At 52.5% G+C, this 22,127-nt stretch overlaps 2 protein-coding genes across 3 annotated transcripts in view; both read left to right on the top strand.

Annotated features, from left to right (window-relative positions):
* Positions 1 to 22,127, top strand: part of LOC138727290 (protocadherin gamma-C5-like) — a 218,939-nt gene that overhangs the window by 41,693 nt on the left and 155,119 nt on the right. The gene's annotated exons all lie outside the window — the stretch shown is intronic.
* On the top strand, positions 161 to 16,763 carry LOC138727199 (protocadherin gamma-A10-like). The gene is made up of 2 exons (XM_069869490.1): positions 161 to 261; positions 14,154 to 16,763. Exon 2 carries the CDS (start codon positions 14,202 to 14,204, stop codon positions 16,761 to 16,763), a length of 2,562 nt encoding a protein of 853 aa, XP_069725591.1. The 5' UTR covers positions 161 to 261; positions 14,154 to 14,201.

The raw sequence follows: 22,127 nt of genomic DNA, 5'->3' as shown, positions 1-22,127 counted from the left end.
AGCGCTGGGTGCGTGCAGTGCCGGGAGGAGGCTGCGGGCGCCGCTGTTGACCGAGGAGGAGCGGTCGGGAGGTGGGAGCGGTGGAGGCAGCCCCGCCCGCTGCGGCGCGGCTCGCTGGCTGGCTGGGGGCTGGCTCGGCGGGCGGGCGGGCGGGCTGCGAGCGTCCCCGCGGTGCGGAGCCGCGGTGCAGCGAGGCGGAGGGGCCGGCGGCAGCGGGCGGCAGCGGCGGTGCGGAGCCGGAGGGCTGAGGCGGAGCGGGCTGTGGCTCGGCGGCGGGGCGGTGTGTGCGGGGCGGCGGCGGTGGCGATGCGGGCGGCGGGGAGGCGCTGGGGCCGGCGGGAGCGAGCGCTGCTGTGGTGCGTGCTGGGGGCGGCGTGGGAGGCGGCGTGGGGGCAGCTGCGCTACTCGGTGCCCGAGGAGATGCCCAAGGGCTCCTTCGTGGGCGACGTGGCCAAGGACCTGGCGCTGCAGGTGCCGGCGCTGCGCGAACGCGGGGTCCGTCTCTTGGACAGAGGCAGGACGCAGTATTTGTCCCTGCACGGGAAGACGGGACATTTAGTGACGGCGGAGAGGATCGACAGGGAGCAGCTGTGCGAGAATGTGCAGCAATGCGTGCTGCGCTGTGAGGTGATCGTGGAGGGAGAAATGCAAATTTTCGAAATCGAAGTAGGAATCACGGACATTAACGACAACACCCCGACTTTCGAAGAGCCAGAAACGGAGCTGAGAATGAGCGAGATGACAGCCACGGGGTCGCGGTTTCCCCTGCGCGAGGCTCTCGACCCAGACTTGGGGCGGAATTCCGTGCAGAGCTACGAGCTGAGCGGCGACGATCACTTCTCGCTGTCGGTGCAGGCGGGTCCCGGCGGGGCTGAGCGTCCCGAGCTGGTGCTGGCCAAGGCGCTGGACCGGGAGGAGGCGGCGTCGTACGAGCTGGTGCTGAGGGCGATGGACGGCGGTGAGCCATCCCGGACGGGCACGGCGCGGCTCCGTGTGGCCGTGCTGGACGCCAACGACAACGCGCCCGTGTTCAGCCAGGCGGAGTACGCGGTGCGTGTGCCGGAGGACGTGCCCGTGGGCTCCACCCTCGTCACCCTCACGGCCACCGACCCCGACGATGGGACTAATGGGCACGTGAAATATTCGATGAAGAAAATGACAGGTAAAGCCTCGAAGGTTTTCCTGTTGGACGGCGAGACGGGAGCGATAACGCTATTGTGTAACCTGGACTTCGAGGAAGGGGACTACTATGAAATGCAGATACAAGCAGAAGATGGTGGTGGTCTTTTTGACACAGCCAAAGTTGCAGTCACAGTAACAGACGTGAACGACAACGCGCCCGAACTCTCAATGTCTTCTCAGCAGACCGAGATCTCCGAGGACGCCCCGGCGGGGACAGTGGTGGCCCTGTTGCACGTCCAGGACCGGGACTCAGGACCTAACGGCGAGGTGCGGTGCTCCCTGGACGGGGCGGTCCCGTTCCGCCTGCAGAGCTCGCGGGGCAGCTACTACAGCGTGGTGACGTCGCGGGAGCTGGACCGGGAGGAGGTGTCGGAGTACAACGTGACGGTGCGGGCGACGGACGGCGGGTCGCCGCCGCGGTGGAGCAGCGCGGTGCTGCGTCTGCGGGTGCTGGACGTGAACGACAACGCGCCGGTGTTCTCGGAGGCGCGGTACAGCGCCCGCGTGCGGGAGAACAACGCGGCGGGCGCGCTGCTGGTGCGGGTGCGGGCGCGGGACGCGGACTGGGGCGCGAACGCGCGCGTGCGGTACCGGCTGTGCGAGGGCCGCGTGCGGGGCGCGGCGCTGTCGTCGTACGTGTCGCTGGAGGCGGAGACGGGCGCGCTGTACGCGCTGCGCTCGTTCGACTACGAGGAGGTGCGCGAGGTGGGGCTGTGGGTGCGGGCGGAGGACGGCGGGTCGCCGTCGCTGAGCAGCAACGCGTCGGTGCGGCTGGAGATCGCGGACGAGAACGACAACGCGCCGCAGGTGCTGTACCCGCCGCCGGCGGGCGCGGGCGCGGGCCCGGGCGCGGGCTGGGCGGGGTCGGGCGTGGAGCTGGCGTCGCGGTCGTGGGAGCCCGGCTCGCTGGTGGCCAAGGTGGTGGCGGTGGACGCGGACGCGGGGCAGAACGCGTGGCTGTCGTACGAGCTGTGGAAGGCGACGGAGCCGGGGCTGTTCCGCGTGGGGCCGCACAGCGGCGAGGTGCGCACGGCGCGCTCGCCGCTGGCCCGCGACGCGTCGCGGCACAGCCTGGTGGTGGTGGTGAAGGACCACGGGCGGCCGGCGCTGTCGGCCACGGCCACGCTGACGGTGGTGCTGGCCGAGAGCGTGGCCGAGCTGCTGTGGGAGCTGGGCAGCGCGGCGGCGGCCGTGCCGGGCGAGCCGGCCGGCAGCCTGACGCGGTGGCTGGTGGTGGCCGTGGCGGCCGTCTCCTGCCTCTTCCTCGCCTTCCTGCTGCTGCTGCTGGCGCTGCGCCTGCGCCGCTGGCGCCGCTCGCAGCTGCTGCCGCCGCCGGGCAGCGGCGCCTTGCGCGCCGTCCCGGGCTCGCCCTTCGTGGGCCTCGACGGCGTGCGCGCCTTCCTGCGCTCCTACTCGCACGAGGTGTCGCTCACCGCCGACTCGCGCAAGAGCCGCCTCCGCTTGTCGCCCGACAGCGCCTGCGACACGCTGCCGGCCCGCCCGCCGCCCGCCGAGCCCGAGCCGCTGCTCGACGAGGACCCTGACGCCGCCCGCCGCTTCCCCGCCGCCGCTGCCCCGGTGAGTGAGAGCCCCTGCCGGGACCGGCTCCGCCGCGGTGCCCTCTGCTGCTTCCCTGGGGTGACCAGGGCGGTTTTTTCCTAAGAACTCCAACAGTGGAAGAAGTTTGTGAAAGGGAAATTAAGCACTGTCTCCCGTGGTGTTTTGTTTCTCTACAAAGTAGCGAGTACGGGATAATGAGAAATTTCGTTTTCACCTGTTGCTGTTCTGCCGCCCAGGTGACGAGGTTGCTCAGTGTCACAGTCGATGTGTGTCAGGAGAAGTGGGGCTGCTGTTAGTCTGAGTTTAATTCAGACGGGTGTTTATCACGCTCCAGGTCGTTTCTCATTTAGTCCTCTGACATATGCGATTCCGGTTTTACAAATGGATATCTTTCATTATTAGGAAATGTAGGTTTGTGTTATTTGCAGAGTCAGGTATCGTTCCGACAGCCAAGCTGAGTAAGTAGGATGTCATCAACTTTAAAGGGGACGGTAACGATCCCTTTATCACTTTCCACGACGCGTTAATGCTTCCTAGTTTTGATGCCGACTTCTTGCTTATTTTGTACCATGATCTGCTCGCACGTGCCTATCAGCAATTGATCTTACATCCTCCGCCCTTTCGCGGCTGCCTTCTATCTCCTGCGTGGGGAGGCTGCTTTGTAAAGAAGGCAATATCTCGTTTGTCTCCGCGCTGTGTGTTGCTGCCTATCGCTCCAGGCAGGTGACGTGGGCATCCTGGGTTAGCGTTCTAGTTCCCTGACCTGTTGTCTTCTGGAGAAGTTGTGAAGGTCTGGAGAGCCTTGGGAACCGTTTTTGAGGAGCTCTTGAATGAACGAAGGGATATGTTTACTCCTTTCTCTAGTCTGTGTCTGACTGTAGTATCATGCAATGAGAGGTCGCTGCCGCTCCCCTGTGGTGACCAGGGCGATAGTTTGCTAATAAGAAGTTTGTGAAGAAGAAAATGAGCCCTGTCTTCAGTGGTTTTTAATTTATTTAGAAAGTAGCGAGTGTGGTATAACCGAGCAGTAATCATTTCAAACTGATTCTGGTTGGAAGGGTTCTCTTCTTTTCCTTTTACTCCTCCTTAGTCCACCGCGCTGCCCTCTGCCGCTCCCCTGCACTTTTCCCTCCGCCTTCTGTCTGTAGCCTGGGGAGGATGGTTTACGAAGGATTCAAAGCCTTGTTTAGCACTGTATTACTGAGGATCCTTGCCCGGTGTTCAAGCTGGAGCGGGATGTATAAGATATGGGGCTGCTGCTGGCTAGACTTACAATTTGGCAGGGCTTGTAGTTTTTGTAGCTTTCCTTTTGATGAAATCTGTCTGCAAATGATGAAGTGAAATGGCCTGCTGAACTGGCTGTTTGAGGTCAGGTGCTTGCAAATTCTGAAGGTCAAAGAACATCATGCAAGCCTTGAAGGAATGGGGAAGAGTGTCCTGAGAGTTCTTCATGTGAACCCAGGTGAAGAACCCAGGTGATGTGGTTTGTTCTTCTCCCTGATCAGTGTCCACTTGCAGGATCAGTCAATGTGAGTTTCTCCTTCCCAAAGAAGTTGGGCCATAGAAATATTACTCCAGCTGTACTGGGATGTTCTTCCTCTGTGTTTGCAGGTTGTTGTGATGTTTTTACGTATCACTTTAATTATGTTCTTATGACAGATGCCATAACGGGAGCTTTGGGACATGCACTGCAAGATTCTCATGGTGTTTTTTCATGAATGTCACTGGATGAAATGCTCTTGCTTGACACGTGCACATGGTGAGAAGCCAAATGTTCCACCTGCTTAGGAGGAGTTGTCTTTGCAGCTTTTGTTTGAGCAGATTCTGTCTGCTGATCATGAAGATGAATGTGAAGCATGCAGTCTGTGAAGGCTTTGATGGGAGTCCTTAGTCTGCTGTGTGTGGGAAGATACTGGTAGAGACATGTTCTGCTACTTCTGTTACTTCCCAGCTGTGACAACTCGGACCCACGAGCCACATGCTCGTGTCCAGCCCTGACTGGGGGTGGAATTGGATTCATTTACCTGTGCGGCGATCCAGAGGCCAATAAGTTCACTCCCAGGGTGAATATCAAAACAGTATTTATTTCTGGCTCCAGCAAGCTTAAACACACCAAGATGCCGGGGCACAGGGGAGTGCAACCACCCAAAGTTACAGAAATGAATCCCCAAAACCAACCCAGGTCCCTCGGATGTGATCCAACACGCACACCATAAGGAAATGGGGGAGAGAGATAAAGAAAGAGAGTGAAGGAAAGAAATCCCCACATCGAAGGCAGCAGATGATCTTGGGGAACACGTGGTCCAGGCCGCATGGTCCAGGCTGGTCCGATCGAAGTTTTTGAGTGAGAGCGAGCATGGAGCTGAGAGTGAGACTGCTCCCCTGGTTCCTTGAAAGTCCTTTTATAAGGCCAGTCTGACCCCCATCAGCCTGTGTCTTTTTGACAGGCCCCAGAAGCCAGCAGGTGGAGGGGTAGCAGGGACAGCAGCAACGGCTGCATCCCCTCCCCCAACCAAAGCCACCTCTGCCCCCCAACTTCACCCAAGTGAGGAAGAGCTGTGCCTGCTCCTGCACTGCCCCCCACTGAACCTCGGCACCACAGGCAAGCTGGTGCCACAAGTGGGTTGTCCTCAGAAAAAATGCTTAAGGCAAATAGATAAACAGAGTCTGACTTTACACCAGCCTTCAATGCTGGACTACAGAAAAGGAGTCTGAAGGTTTCCTAGTTTGGGATATCACAGCACACAGCTTCCAAATTGCCAAGTTGCGTGTCCATCACTTTGCTTTCCTGTTGAGAGACATTTGCCATGAATGGTCCTTATTGAGCATTGGTGCACACTTCAGATTAAGATTTGCACATCATGTATCATCCAAACTGCGCGATGTGCCAAAGAAAGACAAAGCTGTCTTTGAGATGATTCTTTGATGACTGAGCTTTTACCAGAGTCGCACATCACTTATGGCCTTGAGAACCTAGTACGAGTCTTTGAATTCTTGTTACGAGCAGAGAAATTTCTTTGTATGCAGGTGTGTTGTGATCCTTGCTCTGAGATAATGAGAAATTATGTGAGCAACATTCCATTCAGAGGCATTATGTAGTATTTGGGCAAGGTAAAAGAAACTTTCTGTCTAGAGACAAGCCAGATGAAAGTGTTTGCTGTGGTATAATTTGAAGTGACTACAAGATAGGTTTAAATGTTCTGTTTGTCCTAGTTGTTCTATGAGGCCTACATCTGTGGTTCTATGCCTTGTCCCTGTTGTATTGTCCGGAGAGATTACACTGAGGAGCTGTGGATGTGGTCTTTGGTGTATGAGCAATTCTGAGTATCTACCATGGCCTTTTTCCCAGCCTGGTACCTTTCTTGTGTACGTTCCTTACCGGACACAATCTAATATGTTAAGCTCCAGTTCCTTCACTTCTGCCAGTTTCCCATTATCAATATGGTCTGAAGCTGGTCTGCTTTGTGGCTGGTAACACTTAAACCATGAAGAGATATCTTGGAATTGTTGGGCTGGGGAAGCAGTTTCTATCCATAGCTTGAATATGTTCATCTGCTAACAGAGACTTTGATAGACTCCTGTTTCCCTAAAAGGTCACTGAATGTGACTGAAGTCTATGAATACAGAGGAAGGAGGGTGAGAGTCTGGCTTTGAACAAGGACAATAGTTGGTTTTGGCTGAGCAATAGTTTCATGTCAAGCCTGATGCTTTGTTTCCTGGAAAGTCATGCTCCCTTTTCCCCATCTCTAGACAGTGCTTTTACCTTTGAAACTGGGATTGTTGTTTTGCAGCAAATACTCACTTCCCTGGGCAAGCTCTCAGCTGCCTGGAAGCAGTCTGAGGTGACTTGGCTTGAGAAAGAGACCTCTGATAGAAAGTGTTTACACTTGCAGCTTGATGAGCAGGACACATAGTAAGAAAAACTGATGAGAGCTGACAGCTGTTTCTTGAAATGACATCCTTACTGTGTACTCCAGAGGAAGAGTTGAGGGTTGCACATGTGCTTGTAAGCTCAGTAATTTGCAGGTACTCTGGAGATGAACTTCAACACCTGCAGTGAAGATGGAGAAGACTTCCCAGTGAGTTTCTCTGACAATAATTTCTCTTTTTATGGTGCCTTGCATTCCTGGTCCGATGTTTCTCTCTTGGTTTTATGTGTTGTGATGTAGTTATAAGGAATGTCATATCTTTGTTTAGCCATGTGTTGTGTGTTATGAACTCTTGCTCCTCTTGCAGTATTTGTGGAAATCAGGAGATATGAGGCTATATTAGTGTTCTGGTTTTGGTAGGGAGAGAAAATACAATCTGATATCCAAAGAAATCATACCTCCATGGAACAGTGCGTGTGCTAAAATAGGAGAAGGAATTCCACTAAAGCTGATGGTTTTATATTATCCAGTGTCAGTGGAATGAGTGCTCCTCTTTTAGTTCAGACAGTTATCATTCATGTGCTTTACAATCCTTCTACTTCTTTCCCAAATGCTGGTGAGAGACTGCTTGGTGTGATCGTTGTGCATTTTACTGTTGTGATATGTTTTTGCAGTTACGATGATCAGAATCAAACCTGCAAGTTGTATAGGGCTGGAGAGGACTCGTAGAAGCTCTGCCAGCATGGGGGGATCATAGAAGATGATTCTCATCATAGTTCATCCACTAGGCCCATAGTTGTGGTTTCATGCAGTTTCAATTCCTTCCGCTCAATGTATATGGCCTAGACATATTATTGCATCTGATCCATTCATTTCTGTAGGTTCTGTAGGTTTCTGGCTCCTGCCTTTTTGTTGTCACGATGTATAGCTCCATCTCGGGTCCTCAATGGAATGGTGAAGTTTGGGGTTCCCTTTCTTTCAGAAATGTTTTCTTCAGTTTGTTCACTGTAACTCAAGGAGATGACATAAAAGTTCCTTCTTATTGTTCATCCCAGGTGCAAATTCTGTGTCCCAGCAGAATTGAAAAGACCTGACAATGCTAAAAGCTCTTCAAGTCTTCCCTGGCTCTACAGTCGTTTCTTGCTCTTCCAATTCCCACTCGATTTCCTTATGAGCAGCTGGGTATCTTGATTATACTCCCCAAATATTTACTGCTGAATGTTCTTTGTGATTCTAGGAGATGCTTTAACGGTACCTAGCACTGCATATCGTATCCTTCTCTCTAAATTGGAGAGATATGGATTTGATGGGTGGATGGCACGGTGGATAAGAAACTGGTTGGAGAGTCTTATTCAGAGAGTAGTGGTCAATGGCTTAAAGTCCAGATGGAGTTCTGTGACTAGTGGTGTCCCTCAGGGGTCTGTACTGGGACCAGTGCTGTTTAATATCTTCATCAATGATATTGACAGCAAGATTGAGTGCACCCTCAGCAAGTTTGCAGATGACACCAAGCTAAGTGATGCATTTGCCTCACTGAGAGGTCGAGACCTGGACAGGCTGGAGAAGCGGGCCTCTGAGAACCTCATGAGGTTCAACAGGGCCAAGTGCAAGGTCCTGCACCTGGGTTGGGGCAATCCCCATTTTCAGTACATGATGTGATTTAGAGCTGGCTGGCAAGAAGGACTTGGGGGTGGTGGTTGATGTGAAGCTTGACGTGAGCCAGCAATATGTGCTCACAGCCCAGAAGACCAACCATATCCTGGGCTGCATCAAAAGGAGCGTGGCCAGGAGGTTGAGGGAAGTGATTCTACCCTTCTATTCCTCTCTTGCGAGACCTCATCTGGAGTACTGTGTCCAGTTCAGGAGTCCTTAACATTAGAAGGACATGGAGCTGTTGGAACAGGTCCAGGGGAGGGCTACAAAGATGGAATGGATATAAACTGGAGAAGGGCAGCTTTAGATTAGACGTTAAGAAGAATTTCTTCACCATGAGAGTAGTGAGACACTGGAACAGGCTACCAAGGGAGGTAGTAGATGCCCCATCCCTGGAGGTTTTGAAGTCCAGGTTGGATGGGGCGTTGGGTAACCTGATCTAGTGCGATGTCCCTGCCCAGGACAGGGAGGTTGGAACTAGATGATCTTTAAGGTCCCTCCCAATCCTAACTATTCTATGATTCTGTGATCACACTTCTCAGACTCCAGCTGGCCAAGTTGTGGGTTCATCGTTTTGCTTTCCTGTTGGATGATGTTTCCAGTGAATGATTGTTATTGACGAAAGACATGAACTTTATATTAACATTTTCACATCATGTATTTTCCAAGTTGCTCAATGTGCTGAAGAAAGGCAATGGTATCTTTGAGTTGATCATTTGATGACTGTGTATTTATCAGAGCCGCACATTCCTTATGCCTTGTGAACATTGTACATGTCTTTCAATTCCTGGTAAGTACAGAAAAATCTCTCTGCACACATCCATGTGGTGATACTTGTTTTCAGATAAGGAGAAATTGTGTGTTGCAACTTTTCTTTCATAAATGTCTTTCTTCAGAGGTCGCATTCCTATTACATAATTTTTGGGCAAGGTGAAGAAAACCTTTCTGCTCAGAGACAGGCCAGGTGAAAAATTTGCTGGGGTATAATTTGAAATGACTACAAGATGGGTTTAAAGGTTCTGTTTGTCCTCATTTTTCTATGAGACCCGCAGTTGTGGTTCAATGCATTTCCCCTGCTGCATTGTCCAAAGAGGTTACATTGAAGATCTGTGACTGAGGTCTTTGGTGTGAGCTCGTGTGCGTGTTTCCTGTGGACTTCTTCTGGAAGGTCATTGTTCCTTTTTGCCATTTCTGGTCAGTACTTTTGCCTTTGAAACTGTGAGTGTTGTTTGCCATGAAACACTTCAGTTGGCAAGCTCTCAGCCACCTGAAAGCAGCCAAAGAGAACTTGGCTTGAGAAAGAGGCCTCTGAGAAGGTTCTTAGACTTATGGCTTCATGAGCAGGCTACGTAGAAAAACTGATGAGAGCTGATGGCTGTTTCTTAAAGTGAAATCCTTACTAAGCAGGCCAGAGGAAGGCTTTAGGGTCACAATTCTTCTCAGTCATTTGTAGGTACACTGGTACCTCAACCGCTAGAGGGAAGACCGAGAAGACTTTGAGGTGAGTTTCTCTGACAATCATTTCTCTTTTAATGGTTCCTTGCATTCCTGGTCTGATTTTTTCCTCTTTCTGATTTCTGTGTATTTTGGTTTGATTTAAGAAATGTCATAACTTGGTTTAGCCATGCATTGGGTGTTATTGCCTCTTGGTGTTCCTGCAGTTTTTGTGGAAGGCATGAGATGTGAGGTTATATCGGTATTGTGGTTTTGGTAGGGAGAGGTGATTAAAGCCTATTGTAGGTAGAATTCACGTCTCTCTGAATTCTCTGGAAGAGTGCATGAGCACTCTCGGCATCCAGCACTCTTGGAGTGGCAGTGGGCAGAGCCTGTGTGCTTCCCGTGTGCTATGGGTGCAAAGACGCAGCGGCAGGCGTAGCCCCATCCCCGCCGATCAGCCCAGGCCCCTTCTCAGAATGATGGTGATCACACCTCCTTTCCAGGTGTGACTGTGATACATTATACTGTTCTAATATATTTTTGCCAGTTATGAGAAGATCACAAGGATATATGAAGGTGTTTGGAGTTGGAGAGAAGACAGAGGAGCTCTTTGTGTGATGATACAGAAAAAGGATGATAATTTCCCAGCTTACTAAGCCTAAGCCCATTCATTGTGTAATGAAGTACCTCACCTCTGGATTTCGTTCTGCACAATGTTTGGCCTAGGAAATGTTATTCCCTCTTGGTGTTATGAGCAGCAGAACATATTATTTTATTTATTTTCCCTGTCACAAATATTTGCTGTAGTCTACTCAGTGTGACTCAAGGAGATGTCATAAAAGATGACCTAAAAGTTCCTTCTTATTGCTCATAACAGCTGAGGAGAGCAGAATTAATAAGACCTGACAGTGCTAAGAAGCTCTTAAGTCTTCCCTTCTTCCCTAGCTCTGATATCCTCTCTTACTCGTACAGTTCTCCCATGATTTTATTAACAGAAGCTGATTTTCGTGATTATACTCCCCCAATATTTGCTGCCGAATGTACCCCTCGACTCGACGACATGCTCTAATGCTACTGAGCACTGCATCTCGGTGTCCAGCGCAATTGGAGCAGCAGCGAGCAGAGTTTGTGAGCTTCCAGCTTGCCACGGGAGCGAAACCTTGGCAGCGGGCGCAGCCCCAGCGCTGCCGAGCAGCCTGGGCCCTGTGAACACATGGCACCTGCCGTGCTGTGCTGTTGTCCAAATTGATATGCATGTAAGGAGTTCCTCAGTAATGTGTTCACAAACGTTGAGGAAAGGCAAGATTCTGTGTAAATACCTAATAAGTATATGTAGTGTCCCCTCCTGTCTTTCTCTCCATGTTAAGCAGAGTGAGGCTACCTCTTTGTCAGAATGGTCCTGCTGGAAAGGAGAGGCCTGTTCTCACAGCACTTTGTGGCCAAGTGATCGTTTGCTAATAACTGCCACCGAGGAAAAAACATGTGAAGGATAAACTGAGTGCAAATGTGCACGTTTGAATCTTTAGAGGGAGTAGTGAGTGTGGCATAAGCGGGTACTGAGCTATCGCCAGCACCCTGTGAATGGGCACATTAGTCATCCACAGCGTCTTCTGTAGCAATAAGAGCTTTAGGAACATCTGCTGTACCTGTAGTTTCCGCTCTCGTGGTCTCTGTGGATCTTGCATCGATTCAGGGGTCCTAACGTGCCCTGCCCTGTCCATGGTGCTGAACCAGGGTTTGGCTGCCGAGTCTTCTCTGCAGAGTCTTGCACTGGGCGATTTCCCGTGAGTGTTGCTGAGAGGCGGTGTTATCGTACAAACAGGCAGTGAGGAGGATCTTTTCTTCACAGTCGTTGCACTCAAGAGGCTTTTATCCTGTCCATTTTCAGGCCAAGCCGTGTCTGCATTGTAATGTGAGTTGTGGATGCAAAGTAAAAGTCGCTGTGTTTGTGCCATGGGGAAATTCCTTCCCCACTGTTCCCCTCTGGCTTTTCTACTCGTAACTTCGTTTGCCGTCTTTTTTTCTGCAAGTGTCTGTCTGCCCTGGGAAAGGTAGCTGACGGAGGAGTATAGCACTGCTCTTTGCAGTTATCAGAATAACGTAATGGTTAAGTGAATTATCCTGGGTGCATGGGTACCTCTTAGCTGTCCAACCAACGCTTTTACATCTCTACTTACTTACTCGATTCACTGAAGGAAGCAGTTTGGGGTGGGGGGAGAAAGTCTGTTTGCCAAGTAATAGAGCCAGAGGTTGTGATGATCTTTGTGATCTGAAGATCGACACTGGGAGCGTATAGAGATTCGGCTGTTGTAGACAATAGGGTTCGACTCTCAGTCATTCTGAGCAGGATGTAGATTGAAATGGATATTCCAGGACTCTCCTCCAATGAAATGACGACTTCGGTGCTTCCTTTGTACAGCAGCGTCTCCCTAGCAGAGCTGCTGCTTTTCCGAGCTCATAGAAATGAAACAACAGAGCAACCCGCAGCGATAGCAGAAGCTGTTGGAATACGTCAGACCCGCCCTGCACAGTGTAAGCCGCTCGTACTCACCCGCACTCACCTGTGCTTTGCGGCACAAAGGCTGCGCTCTCCCCGCCGCTCGGTAACGCGTTTCCCGTCCGGATTCTCGGTTTCCAGTGCCGAGCCGAGCTGCTTGGTTCGCCTTTCGGCGGGTGCGAGCAAACCGGCCGAGCTAAGGAGGAATCCGCTCTTCGGTGGCCGATGTCGCCGACTCCCGGCAGCTGCCGAGATTGCGGAGAGGAGCGCGGGGAGCGGAGCGCGGCTGCGTCTGTCCCCGCCGTCTGGGGGCTCTCCCGGCGCCGTCCCGAGCGGCAGCGGCGCGGGCAGCAGCGGCGAGAGGCGGCGCCGAGCTCGCTGTCCTGCGGCGGCCCCTGCGCTCGGGGCGGCGAGAGGGAGGGAGGAGCGCGGCGAGCGTTGGCGAGCGTGGCGAGCGGGCAGAGGCGGCGGCGAGCAGCGGGGCGAGCGCTGCTGGCCGCCTTGCTGCTGGGCTTGTGGTGCCGGGCGGCACCGCCCAGCTCTGCATCGACGTCACCGACGCCAACGACAACGCGCCCGTGGTCGCGCGGGAACGGTTTATAGCTGGATACAAACTCCTGTGTAAATGCCTTTTCGATATCAGACTCTGAGGGAAAACGTGTATGTGGCTCCATGAAAGGAGAATTTACAGATGGTTCCCCCTTCGTGAGTGTTCCTTTTACCTGCCGAGGGCACCTCTTTACGGGTGCTTAGGTTAATGACGCCCATAGCTCTTGTGTGTGTGCGTGCATGTAACGGTTTGCACGTCAGAGCCCGTTTTCTTTCGCTGCCCTTCTACCAGCTATTCAAGCAAGGTTTTACACAATATCGCAAATTCCTCTTAATATTCTGCACCTTCAAAAAGAAGAAATATTTTACTTCACATTCACGGCCATTCATAGGTGTCTTTACTCATGCAGTAAATCACTAGGCTGCGTTTGAGGGGTGATCTCCAGTGCTGCTTTGCTTTTTGGTAGGGATGTGGGGAATTAGTGTGGTCGTGTGGTGCTGTTTTGATCTACAGAAAGGGTGAGGGAAAAAGTCATTGAAGCCGGATTGCTACAAAAGCCGGTGGGATTCAAATTCCGGACTGATGGGATACGACTCATAATATTCTACGCAAGAAGTTACAGATGGTTTCCTCGCAACATGGTGATTCAAGGATCAGATAAATGCTTTACAGGTAAACAGCAGCGTCTTGCACCGTCATTTTTAAGACAATCGAAGCCTTTTCACGGTCGTTCAGGCTGTTGGGCTACTTGCATAACTATAAATGTATATAAACAATGTGAAATAGGAATTCTTGTGGAAGGAAATCACACATTGAGCTTTCAAGATTTTAATGCTGTAGCCACTAGTTCTGTGGCGTTACACAAGCATATAATTGCAATCATCCCGTTCCAAAATAAAATTAACTGCTCCTTCGGCATTGCCTGAGACTCGTTGTTTCCCTTTGTGGGTATTGACAGCACCTTCCTCAGCCTTTAAATATCTGATCTCAGGCGATGGTGGTGGAGCACTTAATTTGGAGGTGGAATTCCTGGTGGGGATTCCGCTTTGGGACTGACGGGACAGGGCTCTCGGTATCTGGCAGGTGATGTTTTTCTCTCTCGATGCGGCCGGAGCCGAGGGGTGTTTGCGGGGCAGCGCTGGGTGCGTGCAGTGCCGGGAGGAGGCTGCGGGCGCCGCTGTTGACCGAGGAGGAGCGGTCGGGAGGTGGGAGCGGTGGAGGCAGCCCCGCCCGCTGCGGCGCGGCTCGCTGGCTGGCTGGGGGCTGGCTCGGCGGGCGGGCGGGCTGCGAGCGTCCCCGCGGTGCGGAGCCGCGGTGCAGCGAGGCGGAGGGGCCGGCGGCAGCGGGCGGCAGCGGGCGGCAGCGGGCGGCAGCGGCGGTGCGGAGCCGGAGGGCTGAGGCGGAGCGGGCTGTGGCTCGGCGGCGGGGCGGTGTGTGCGGGGCGGCGGCGGCGATGCGGGCGGCGGGGAGGCGCTGGGGCCGGCGGGAGCGAGCGCTGCTGTGGTGCGTGCTGGGGGCGGCGTGGGAGGCGGCGTGGGGGCAGCTGCGCTACTCGGTGCCCGAGGAGATGCCCAAGGGCTCCTTCGTGGGCGACGTGGCCAAGGACCTGGCGCTGCAGGTGCCGGCGCTCCGCGAACGCGGGGTCCGTCTCTTGGACAGAGGCAGGACGCAGTATTTGTCCCTGCACGGGAAGACGGGACATTTAGTGACGGCGGAGAGGATCGACAGGGAGCAGCTGTGCCGGCTGCAGGAGAAATGCGTGCTGCGCTGTGAGGTGATAGTGGAAGGAGAAATGCAAGTTTATGGAATCGAAGTGGAAATCACGGACATTAACGACAATGCCCCCAGCTTCGAAGATGTGGAACTGGAGGAGAGAATAACCGAGACGACAGCCCCAGGTTCGCATTTTCCTCTGCCCGAGGCTCTCGACCCCGACTTGGGGCGGAATTCCGTGCAGAGCTACGAGCTGAGCGGCGACGATCACTTCTCGCTGTCGGTGCAGGCGGGTCCCGGCGGGGCTGAGCGTCCCGAGCTGGTGCTGGCCAAGGCGCTGGACCGGGAGGAGGCGGCGTCGTACGAGCTGGTGCTGAGGGCGACGGACGGCGGCGAGCCATCCCGGACGGGCACGGCGCGGCTCCGCGTGGCCGTGCTGGACGCCAACGACAACGCGCCCGTGTTCAGCCAGGCGGAGTACGCGGTGCGTGTGCCGGAGGACGTGCCCGTGGGCTCCACCCTCGTCACCCTCACGGCCACCGACCCCGACGAGGGGACTAATGGTCACGTGAAATATACAATTAAGAAAACGAAGAATGTCGCGTCCCACATATTCCATCTGGATTCTCAGATGGGTGCGATCACACTGTTGCAGAACGTGGACTTTGAGGAAGGTGACTTCTATGAACTAGAGGTGCAGGCACGGGACGGTGGTGGACTTTTTGACACAGCCAAAGTAGCAATCACTGTGACAGATGTGAATGACAATGCGCCGGAACTGTCAGTGACTTCTCAGCAGACCGAGATCTCCGAGGACGCCCCAGCGGGGACGGTGGTGGCCCTGCTGCACGTCCAGGACCGGGACTCAGGACCTAACGGCGAGGTGCGCTGCACGCTGGATGGGGGCGTCCCGTTCCGTCTCGAGGACTCCTTTAAAGAATACTACAGCGTGGTGACATCGCGGGAGCTGGACCGGGAGGAGGTGTCGGAGTACAACGTGACGGTGCGGGCGACGGACGGCGGGTCGCCGCCGCGGTGGAGCAGCGCGGTGCTGCGGCTGCGGGTGCTGGACGTGAACGACAACGCGCCGGTGTTCTCGGAGGCGCGGTACAGCGCCCGCGTGCGGGAGAACAACGCGGCGGGCGCGCTGCTGGTGCGGGTGCGGGCGCGGGACGCGGACTGGGGCGCGAACGCGCGCGTGCGGTACCGGCTGTGCGAGGGCCGCGTGCGGGGCGCGGCGCTGTCGTCGTACGTGTCGCTGGAGGCGGAGACGGGCGCGCTGTACGCGCTGCGCTCGTTCGACTACGAGGAGGTGCGCGAGGTGGGGCTGTGGGTGCGGGCGGAGGACGGCGGGTCGCCGTCGCTGAGCAGCAACGCGTCGGTGCGGCTGGAGATCGCGGACGAGAACGACAACGCGCCGCAGGTGCTGTACCCGCCGCCGGCGGGCGCGGGCGCGGGCCCGGGCGCGGGCTGGGCGGGGTCGGGCGTGGAGCTGGCGTCGCGGTCGTGGGAGCCCGGCTCGCTGGTGGCCAAGGTGGTGGCGGTGGACGCGGACGCGGGGCAGAACGCGTGGCTGTCGTACGAGCTGTGGAAGGCGACGGAGCCGGGGCTGTTCCGCGTGGGGCCGCACAGCGGCGAGGTGCGCACGGCGCGCTCGCCGCTGGCCCGCGACGCGTCGCGGCACAGCCTGGTGGTGGTGGTGAAGGACCACGGGCGGCCGGCGCTGTCGGCCACGGCCACGCTGACGGTGGTGCTGGCCGAGAGCGTGGCCGAGCTGCTGTGGGAGCTGGGCAGCGCGGCGGCGGCCGTGCCGGGCGAGCCGGCCGGCAGCCTGACGCGGTGGCTGGTGGTGGCCGTGGCGGCCGTCTCCTGCCTCTTCCTCGCCTTCCTGCTGCTGCTGCTGGCGCTGCGCCTGCGCCGCTGGCGCCGCTCGCAGCTGCTGCCGCCGCCGGGCAGCGGCGCCTTGCGCGCCGTCCCGGGCTCGCCCTTCGTGGGCCTCGACGGCGTGCGCGCCTTCCTGCGCTCCTACTCGCACGAGGTGTCGCTCACCGCCGACTCGCGCAAGAGCCGCCTCCGCTTGTCACCCGACAGCGCCTGCGACACGCTGCCGGCCCGCCCGCCGCCCGCCGAGCCCGAGCCGCTGCTCGACGAGGACCCTGACGCCGCCCGCCGCTTCCCCGCCGCCGCTGCCCCGGTGAGTGAGAGCCCCTGCCGGGACCGGCTCCGCCGCGGTGCCCTCTGCTGCTCCTCAGCCCTTTCGATTCTGCCTTTTGTCTGCTGCGGCGGGAGGCTGCTTTATTAAGGAGGCAATATTTCATTTGCCACCGCATTGTGTGTTGCTGCCTCTCGCTCTAGGCAGGTGTCATGGGGATCGTGGTTTAGCATTCTAGTTCCCTGACTCAGTCTCTCCTGGAGGGGTTGTGAAGCTTTGTAGAGTTGTGGGAAGCATTCATGAGGGGCTGTTGAATGAATGAAAGGATATGTTTACTCTTTTTTCTACTCTGTGTCTAACTATAGTATCATGCAATGAGAGGTCCACTTTCCCTGGAAGACCTGTTATTCCAGTTGAATGTTTTTCCACTGTGTTTGGAGATGGCTGTGATATTCTTAATGAAAAATCGAATCATGTACTTATCAGTCCAATAATGCGAGTTTTCATCGGAGCAAACGTGATGAAGAGAAATGTTCTACACAACTCATCTTTGACATCATGTGCTTGTATATTCTGAGGGTCAAAGACCCATGGAAGTTGACAAGGGTTGAGATGAGAATTGTGGGAGCCGTTTGTGAAGGACTGTTGAAGGAACCAAGACATATATTGAGGAATATATTGATATATTGCTACAGAGGATCATTGCTCAGTGTTCCAGTTGGAGCAGGATGTGGAAGAAGCGGAGCTGCTGTTGGCTCGAGTTACAGTTTGGCAGGGCTTTGTAGTTTTACTCCATCGTTCCTGTTCCACGCTGTTTGCTGACCTGTTCTTTCCTGCAGAACTGCTTCCCTTTCACTTTTAGAATTTTGATATTCCTCTTCTGAAGCAGAACTAGAGAAGAATGTCTCTTCCTTCTTAGTACAGAGAAGTAAAGATGCCTGTATGAAGTTCATGGATGATCCTGGTGCCTGATGAGGAAATGGCTGGGGAAATGGCTGTTAGCTGTCATGTGCTTGCTAATTGCGAGTGTCAAAAATAACACTAAGCAAGTTATGAAGGTCTGGAGATAAGAGTTGTGGGAGTTGTTCGTGAGGGGCTGTTGATGGAACCAAGAGATCTTTTTGTTCCTTCCCATGTTCAGTGTCCAGCTGTGGTATCATGCATTGTGAATTTGATGTTCCCAAAGAATTGTTGCTAGAAGGGGAAAATGATCTTCCAGCCACCACTGCCTGGAAGAGTGTGTAATAATTCTTTCCATGGTTTAACTTCTCCAACGCTTTCATTGGAAACACTTTCATAAACATTTTCTTTTAATTATTACCAGAAGAAATGCTCTTACTTGGCAAATACATCTGGTAGGAAAAGAGTAAATAGTAAAATAGTATCTCTGCAGCTTTTTTTTTTCCCAATAGAATGTGTCTACACATGATGAAGAGAAATGATTTGGGCAACTGGCTTTTTGATGTCAGGTGCTTGCAGATTATGAGGGTCAAAGGACACCGTGGTGGCTGTGAAGGAATAGGAAAGGGAGTCCTGAGAGTTGTGCATGTGAGGGTTAATGAAGAACCCAGGTGATGCAGTTTGTGCTTCTCCCTGTTCAGTGTCCACTTGCAAGATCACACAATGTGAGTTTCTGCTTCCCAAAAAAGTTGAGCCACAGAAGTGTTACTCCAGCTCTGCTGTGAGCCCTGGGATGTTCTTCCTGTGTGTTTGCAGATTGTTGTGATGTTTTTACCTATCAGTTTAATTACGTTCTTATGAGAAATGTCATAATGGGAGCCTTGGGACTTGCAACTGATTTTCCATTCCGTGCTAAACACCTGCATTATATATCTTCTCTAAGGGCCATTATAAAGAATACTTTGTTGTGATCCTTTCATTTCGGCATGAGTGAAACTCTTTTCCTTGGTCGTTGTGATAATCTTACGTTGTGCCCTTGTCTCTGACAGTTCAGAGAAGATCAAATGTGTTTGTTTGACTGTCCCAACTTTCGTGTTAAAACCTTTAATAGGTGTGTTTCTTTATAATGTCACTGGATGAAATGCTTTTGCTTGACACGTGCACATGGTGAGAAGCCAAATGTTATGCCTGGTAAGGAGAAGTTGTCTTTGAAACTTTTGTTTGAATGGGTTCTGTCTGCTGATTGTGAAGGTGAATGCCAAGCATGCAGCCTGTGAAGGCTTTGACAGGGTCCTGGAGTGCTGTGTGTGGGTAGGTACTGGTAGAGACACGTTCTGTGTTCTGTTACTTTCCAGCCTCCAATGCTGGGCTACATAAAAGGAGTCTGAAGTTGTCCTGGCTTGGGATATCGTACTACACAGCTTTCAACTCACCAAGTTCTGTGTTCATCCATTTGCTTTCCTGTTGAGAGACATTTGCCATGAATGGCCCTCATTGAACACTGATGTGCATTTTAGATTAAGATTTGCACATCATGTATCATCCAAACTGCCCAATGTTATGAAGAAAGACAATGATGCCTTTGAGATGATTCTTTGATGACTGAGCTTTTACCAGAGTCGCACATCACTTATGGCCTTGAGAACGTAGTACGAGTCTTTGAATTCTTGTTACGAGCAGAGAAATCTCTTTGCATGCAGCTGTGTTGTGATCCTTGCTCTGAGATAATGAGAAATTATGTGTGCACCATTCCATTCAGAGGCATTGTGTAATATTTGGGCAAGGTCAAAAAAATTTTCTGTCTAGAGACACGCCAGATGAAACTGTTTGCTGTGGTATAATTTGAAGTGACTATAAATAGGTTTACATGTTCTGTTTGTCCTAGTTGTTCTATGAGGCCTACATCTGTGGTTCTATGCCTTGTCCCTGTTATATTGTCCGGAGAGATTACATTGAGGAGCTGTGGATGTGGTCTTTGGTGTATGAGCAATTCTGAGTATCTACCACGGCCTTTTTCCCAGCCTAGTACCTTTCTTGTGTACGTTCCTTACCTGACACAATCTGATAGGTTAAGCTACAGTTCCTTCACTTCTGCCAGTTTCCCATTATCAATATGGTCTGAAGCTGGTCCGTTTTGTGGCTGGTAACACTTAAACCATGAAGAGATGCGTTGGAATTGTTGGGCTGGGGAAGCAACTTCCATCCATAGCTTGAAGGTGTTCAGCTGCCAACACGGAGACTTTGATAGACTCCTGTTTCCCTAAAAGGTCACTGAATGTTAAGCTCTTTCCTCTGTGGCTGACATGAGGATCTAATACTGGGTGTTGTCTGTGGTAAAACTCAAGTCTATGAATACAGAGGAAGGAGGGTGAGAGTCTGGCTTTGAACAAGGACAATAGTTGGTTTTGGCTGAGCAATAGTTTCATTTCTAGCCTGATGCTTTGTTTCCTGGAAACTCATCATGCCTTTTCCCCATCTCTGGACAGTGCTTATTTACTTTGAAACTGGGATTGTTGTTTTGCAGCAAATACTCACTTCCCTGGGCAAGCTCTCACCCACCTGAAAGCAGTCTGAGGTGACTTGGCTTGAGAAAGAGGCCTCTGGTAGAAGGTGTTTACACTTGCAGCTTCATGAGCAGGCCCCATAGTAAGAAAAATTGATGAGAGCTGACAGCTCTTTCTTGAAATGACATCCTTACTGTGTACTCCAGAGGAAGAGTTGAGGTTTGCACATGTGCTTGTAAGCTCAGTGATTTGCAGGTACTCTGGAGATGAACTTCAACACCTGCAGTGAAGATGGAGAAGACTTCCCAGTGAGTTTCTCTGACAATAATTTATTTCTCTTTTTATGGTGCCTTGCATTCCTGGTCTGATGTTTCTCTCTGATTTTTATGTGTTGTGATGTAGTTATAAGGAATGTCATATCTTTGTTTAGCCATGTGTTGTGTGTTATTACCTCTTGCTCTTCTTGCAGTATTTGTGGACATCAGGAGATATGAGGCTATATTAGTGTTCTGGTTTTGGTAGGGAGAGAAAATAAAATCTGATATCCACAGAAATCACACCTCCGTGGAACAGTGCGTGTGGTAAAATAGGAGAAGGATTTCCACTAAAGCTGATGGTTTCATATTGTCCAGTGTCAGTGGAATGAGTGCTCCTCTTTTAGTTCAGACAGTTATCATTCATGTGCTTTACAATCCTTCTATTTCTTCCCATAATGCTGGTGAAAGACTGCTTGGTGTGATCATTGTGCACTTTACTGTCATGATATGTTTTTGCCAGTTACGAGGGTCAGAAGCAAACCTGGAAGTTGTGTAGGACTGGAGAGGACTCGGAGAACCTCTGCCAGCATGGGGGGATCATAGAAGATGATTCTCATCATAGTTTGTCCACTAGGCGTACGGTTGTGGTTTCATGCAGTTTCAATTCCTTCTGCTCGATGTGTATGGCCTATTCCATCTGATCCATTCATTTCTGTAGGTTTCTAGCTCCTGCCTTTTTTGTTGTCATGACGTACAGCTCAGTCTCGGGGTTCTCAATGGAATGATCACATCTGATTCAGCCCTCTGAGTGCAGGGGCAGTTCCCACAGATGCCTTTCTTTCCTGGAAGTTTGGGGTTCCCTTTCTATCAGAAATGTTTTCTTCAGTTTGTTCACTGTAACTGAAAGAGATGACATAAAACTTCTTTCTTATTGTTCATCCCAACTGCAGATTCTGTGTCCCGGCAGAATTGAAAAGACCTGACAATGCTAAAAGCTCTTAAAGTCTTCCCTGGCTCTACAGTCATTTCTTGCTCTTACAATTCCCACTCGATTTTATTACGAGCAGCTGAGTATCTTGATTATACTCCCCAAATATTTACTGCTGAATGTTCCTTGTGATTCAAGGAGATGCTTTAACGGTACCCAGCATCACATCATGCATTCTTCTCTCTAAATTGGAGAGATATGGATTTGATGGGTGGATGGCACGGTAGATAAGAAACTGGTTGGAGTGTTGTATTCAGAGAGTAGTGGTCAATGGCTTAAATTCCAGATGGAGTTCTTTGACTAGTGGTGTCCCTCAGGGGTCTGTACTGGGACCGATGCTGTTTAATATCTTCATCAATGATATTGACAGCGAGATTGAGTGCACCCTCAGCAGGTTTGTAGATGACACCAAGCTGAGTGGTGTGGTTGCCACAGCAAACGGATGGGATGTAATCCAGAGGGAGCTGGACAGGCTGGAGAAGTGGGGCTGTGAGAACCTCGTGAGATTCAACAAGGCCAAGTGCAAGGTCCTGCACCTGGGTTGGGGCAATCCCCATTTTCAGTACATGATGTGATTTAGAGCTGGCTGGCAAGAAGGACTTGAGGGTGGTGGTTGATGTGAAGCTTGACATGAGCCAGCAATATGTGCTCACAGCCCAGAAGGCCAACCATATCCTGGGCTGCATCAAAAGGAGCGTGGCCAGGAGGTTGAGGTAAGTGATTCTACCCTTCCATTCCTTTCTTGTGAGACATCATCTGGAGTACTGTGTCCAGTTCTGGAATCCTCAACCTAAGAAGGAGATGGGTCCAGAGGAGGGCTACAAGGATAATCTGAGGGCTGGAACACCTTCCGTATGAGGACAGG

The sequence above is a fragment of the Phaenicophaeus curvirostris genome, chromosome 15, assembly GCF_032191515.1.
Source record: "Phaenicophaeus curvirostris isolate KB17595 chromosome 15, BPBGC_Pcur_1.0, whole genome shotgun sequence".
NCBI lineage: Eukaryota > Metazoa > Chordata > Aves > Cuculiformes > Cuculidae > Phaenicophaeus > Phaenicophaeus curvirostris.
This window is presented reverse-complemented; position numbering and strand designations above follow the sequence as displayed.

Bases quoted from the DNA above. Each gene is read 5' to 3' on its own strand.
- LOC138727199 (XM_069869490.1), top strand. From the start codon at position 14,202: ATGCGGGCGGCGGGGAGGCGCTGGGGCCGGCGGGAGCGAGCGCTGCTG.